We start from the raw sequence: 5,000 nt of genomic DNA, 5'->3' as shown, positions 1-5,000 counted from the left end.
TTAGTATCTGTATATCTCTGTTTACCACAGACATGATCATTTTAATGTTATTATAATAAGGTAAATAATAGTGATGTTTGTAGCTGAGCTGTTTTAAAGTTAATAATTATGATGGTGAAGAAGCTAATGTTGGTGGACAATCTGGTCCTTTACGTTTAAAACCAACAGAGCCACTTTTGTCAAAACTTTTCTATTCTCTGTTAAAGGTCTAAGTCACAGACCATATTCTGAGTCTACATTAAACATTCATCTCAACATGACCTGTTTTCTTCACCCATTCACATTTTCACTCTGTGGGTTTTAATGGAAGCTAATGCCTCTCTGTCATTGTCTAAACACACAAACTCATGTGCTCCATGCATGAAACTGATGACTAACTCTGTGTTAGTGTTCTGTCATCCACTCTGCTAACTGACACAGGAAGTGGATGTTAACCTGCCACAGAACCTGAGAGATGATCAGAGGAGGGTATGTGACCTCTGACCTTTCTTCACATCTGATCACTGACCCATAATGTGTCCCTCTGTCTGTCAACCTGTCTGGCTGCTCACTGACCAAGTCACACACACACACACACACACACACACGCACACACAGACACACACACACACACTTCCACTATCTTCCTTGTGGAGAATTTGAAAAAAATATCAATCCAAAGTAAGTGTGTAAGTGGTGTAGCTGTGCACTACTGTTCTCTGTAAATACTGTCACAGTGGGAAGGCTGTACTTATGAGCACAGTACATGGACTGATATAAACATTGTCGTACTGTACTTATGAGCACAGTACATGGACTGATATAAACATTGTCCTTCTGTACTTATGGGGACAGTACATGGACTGATATAAACATTGTCGTTCTGTACTTATGGGGACAGTACATGCTCTTACATTTTACCAAAACACACAGACATGCACACACACATGTTACAGTAAACACACAGACACACACAGACATGCACACACACATTACAGTAAACACACAGACACACACAGACATGCACACACATGTTGCAGTTAACACACAGACACACACAGACATGCACACACACATTACAGTAAACACACAGACAGACACAGACATGCACACACACACATGTTACAGTAAACACACAGACACACACAGACATGCACACACATGTTACAGTTAACACACAGACACACACAGACATGCACACACATGTTACAGTTAACACACAGACACACACAGACATGCACACACATGTTACAGTAAACACACAGACATGCACACACATGTTACAGTTAACACACAGACACACACAGACATGCACACACACATGTTACAGTAAACACACAGACAGACACAGACATGCACACACACGTTACAGTAAACACACATGTTACAGTAAACATACATGTTACAGTAAACACACATGTTACAGTAAACACACAGACACACACAGACATGCACACACACATTACAGTTAACACACAGACATGCACACACACACCTTACAGTAAACACACAGACACACACAGACATGCACACACATGTTACAATAAACGCACATGTTACAGTAAACTGTGTCCACAGGGAGAGGCACTGAGGCAGTTATTGGTGAATCGATACTATGGAAACTTCCGGACTGGTGGCAGAAGAGACAGTCTAAGTTCCTTCAGTAACTCTGCCCTCACGCCGGTACCAGGAAAGAACCAATCAGGTGTGAACGCAGGGAATAAACCGCCGTTAGGCACTATGCCTGTCATCACACAGTACTGTTTTATTTTGGATCTGTTTCTAAACAAAATTACCTACTCACTGACGAACAGTCTTAAAAGACAGATGCAAATGTATAAATGTCTTTAGAGAGGATCAATGACCCAAATGTCTATGTCCAAATGTCAATGACCCAAATGTCAATGACCCAAATGTCTATGTCCAAATGTCTCAAATCATAGGCACTTCTGTTTATCTTGTTTTATGCTTCATGTTTTTATCTTATTGTGAATGAAACTGTAGAGTTGTGAGGTGTTTATATATATATATATATATATATGTCTGTGTGTGTGTGTGTGTGTGTGTGTGTGTAGGCCCGGGGGGTCTGAGTCGGGCAGAAATGTCTCTGACAGAGGTCCAGTGTCATTTAGACCGTGAAGGAGCGTCCAACCTGGTCATCGACCTCATTATGAACACAAACAGTGACCGTGTGTTCCATGAGAGCATCCTATTGGCTATCGCCCTGCTGGAAGGCGGGAACACTACCATACAGGTATACCTATTGTTTTAGACACGTTTCATATGACTTCAGTGTTAATAATGACATCATGGAATGGAACAGAGCAGAACTGAACTGGTTATGGAATGGAATAGAGTAGAAATGAACTGGTTATGGAATGGAATAGAGTAGAAATGAACTGGTTATGGAATGGAATAGAGTAGAACTGAACTGGTTATGGAATGGAACAGAGCAGAACTGAACTGGTTATGGAATGGAATAGAGTAGAAATGAACTGGTTATGGAATGGAATAGAGTAGAACTGAACTGGTTATGGAATGGAACAGAGCAGAACTGAACTGGTTATGGAATGGAATAGTGTAGAACTGAACTGGTTATGGACTGGAACAGAGTAGAACTGAACTGGTTATGCAATGGAATAGTGTAGAACTGAACTGGTTATGCAATGGAATAGTGTAGAACTGAACTGGTTATGCAATGGAATAGTGTAGAACTGAGCTGGTTATGGACTGGAATAGTGTGGAATAACTGGTTAAGTGTGAACATGTGTTCTTTATCTAAGCTCTACGATGTAGAGCCATTGAAGTTCAGATAAATTCAGTTAAACTCAGTTAATCTGAGGCAGATTTCTGTGAGAGAGAGTGGCTGGTGTGTGTGATTTCTGTGAGAGGGAAAGGCTGGTGTGTATGATTTCTGTGAGAGAGAGTGGCTGGTGTGTGTGATTTCTGTGAGAGGGAGGGGCTGGTGTGTGTGTGATTTCTGTGAGAGGGAAAGGCTGGTGTGTGTGTGATTTCTATGAGAGGGAGAGGCTGGTGTGTGTGATTTCTGTGAGAGGGAGGGGCTGGTGTGTTTGATTTCTGTGAGAGGGAAAGGCTGGTGTGTGTGATTTCTGTGAGAGGGAGAGGCTGGTGTGTGTGATTTCTGTGAGAGGGAAAGGCTGGTGTGTGTGATTTCTGTGAGAGGGAAAGGCTGGTGTGTGTGTGATTTCTGTGAGAGGGAAAGGCTGGTGTGTGTGATTTCTGTGAGAGGGAAAGGCTGGTGTGTGTGATTTCTGTGAGAGGGTGTGGCTGGTGTGTGTGTGATTTCTGTGAGAGGGAAAGGCTGGTGTGTGTGTGATTTCTGTGAGAGGGAAAGGCTGGTGTGTGTGTGATTTCTGTGAAAGGGAAAGGCTGGTGTGTGTGATTTCTGTGAAAGGGAAAGGCTGGTGTGTGTGATTTCTGTGAGAGGGAAAGGCTGGTGTGTGTGATTTCTGTGAGAGGGAAAGGCTGGTGTGTGTGTGATTTCTGTGAGAGAGAGTGGCTGGTGTGTGTGATTTCTGTGAGAGAGAGTGGCTGGTGTGTGTGATTTCTGTGAGAGGGTGTGGCTGGTGTGTGTGATTTCTGTGAGAGGGAAAGGCTGGTGTGTGTGATTTCTGTGAGAGAGAGTGGCTGGTGTGTGTGATTTCTGTGAAAGGGAAAGGCTGGTGTGTGTGATTTCTGTGAGAGGGAAAGGCTGGTGTGTGTGATTTCTGTGAGAGGGAAAGGCTGGTGTGTGTGTGATTTCTGTGAGAGGGAAAGGCTGGTGTGTGTGTGATTTCTGTGAGAGGGAAAGGCTGGTGTGTGTGTGATTTCTGTGAGAGGGTGTGGCTGGTGTGTGTGATTTCTGTGAGAGGGAAAGGCTGGTGTGTGTGTGATTTCTGTGAGAGGGAAAGGCTGGTGTGTGTGATTTCTGTGAGAGAGAAAGGCTGGTGTGTGTGATTTCTGTGAGAGAGAAAGGCTGGTGTGTGTGTGATTTCTGTGAGAGGGAAAGGCTGGTGTGTGTGATTTCTGTGAGAGGGAAAGGCTGGTGTGTGTGTGATTTCTGTGAGAGGGAAAGGCTGGTGTGTGTGTGATTTCTGTAAGAGGGAAAGGCTGGTGTGTGTGTGATTTCTGTGAGAGGGAAAGGCTGGTGTGTGTGATTTCTGTGAGAGGGTGTGGCTGGTGTGTGTGATTTCTGTGAGAGGGAAAGGCTGGTGTGTGTGTGATTTCTGTGAGAGGGAAAGGCTGGTGTGTGTGTGATTTCTGTAAGAGGGAAAGGCTGGTGTGTGTGTGATTTCTGTGAGAGGGAAAGGCTGGTGTGTGTGATTTCTGTGAGAGAGAGTGGCTGGTGTGTGTGTGATTTCTGTGAGAGGGAAAGGCTGGTGTGTGTTTGATTTCTGTGAGAGGGAAAGGCTGGTGTGTGTGTGATTTCTGTGAGAGGGTGTGGCTGGTGTGTGTGATTTCTGTGAGAGAGAAAGGCTGGTGTGTGTGTGATTTCTGTGAGAGGGTGTGGCTGGTGTGTGTGATTTCTGTGAGAGGGAAAGGCTGGTGTGTGTGTGATTATGTTTAGTTGGGGTTGGTGTGTATTTTGATTCTTTAGAAATATTTCATTGAAAATATGCTCAGTAAGTAGAGCACTCACTCTCTCTCACTCTCTCTCACTCTGTCTCACTCTGGTTCTTCCTCATGTCTGAAATCCAAATTTGGATCATCCCAGCGTTCCTTCTTCAAACGTTTGACGGAGGACAAGAAATCGGAGAAGTTTTTCCGTGTTTTTTATGACCGGATGAAAGCGGCCCAACTGGAGATCAAAGCAACGGTTACCGTGAATACCAGTGATCTTGGCAACAAGCGTCGTGACGACCACTTCTCTGACAGAGACACGCCCCAGCGAAGGAGAGGTCAGCTGTCATGACAACTGTTTATAGATTCTGAAAATTAATATTAAGATTTGCATTCAATCTGATGAATAATTTTATTATTAGATGAGAAAACTCAGTGGATTTTTTTCTCACACCATACAG

At 43.8% G+C, this 5,000-nt stretch overlaps 1 protein-coding gene across 1 annotated transcript in view; it reads left to right on the top strand.

Moving 5' to 3' along the window:
* The window catches only part of itpr1a (inositol 1,4,5-trisphosphate receptor, type 1a), a 69,789-nt gene that overhangs the window by 39,730 nt on the left and 25,059 nt on the right, over positions 1–5,000 (top strand). The window contains exons 39-41 of the mRNA XM_030777051.1: positions 1,558–1,684; positions 2,055–2,233; positions 4,694–4,877. Coding sequence (XP_030632911.1) covers positions 1,558–1,684; positions 2,055–2,233; positions 4,694–4,877 — 490 coding nt within the window. The remainder of the gene's footprint in view (positions 1–1,557; positions 1,685–2,054; positions 2,234–4,693; positions 4,878–5,000) is intronic.

This window comes from Chanos chanos, chromosome 6 (assembly GCF_902362185.1).
Source record: "Chanos chanos chromosome 6, fChaCha1.1, whole genome shotgun sequence".
NCBI classification, from domain to species: Eukaryota; Metazoa; Chordata; class Actinopteri; order Gonorynchiformes; family Chanidae; genus Chanos; species Chanos chanos.
The sequence above is the reverse complement of the archived record's forward strand: the minus strand, read 5'-3'. Positions and strand labels throughout refer to the sequence as shown.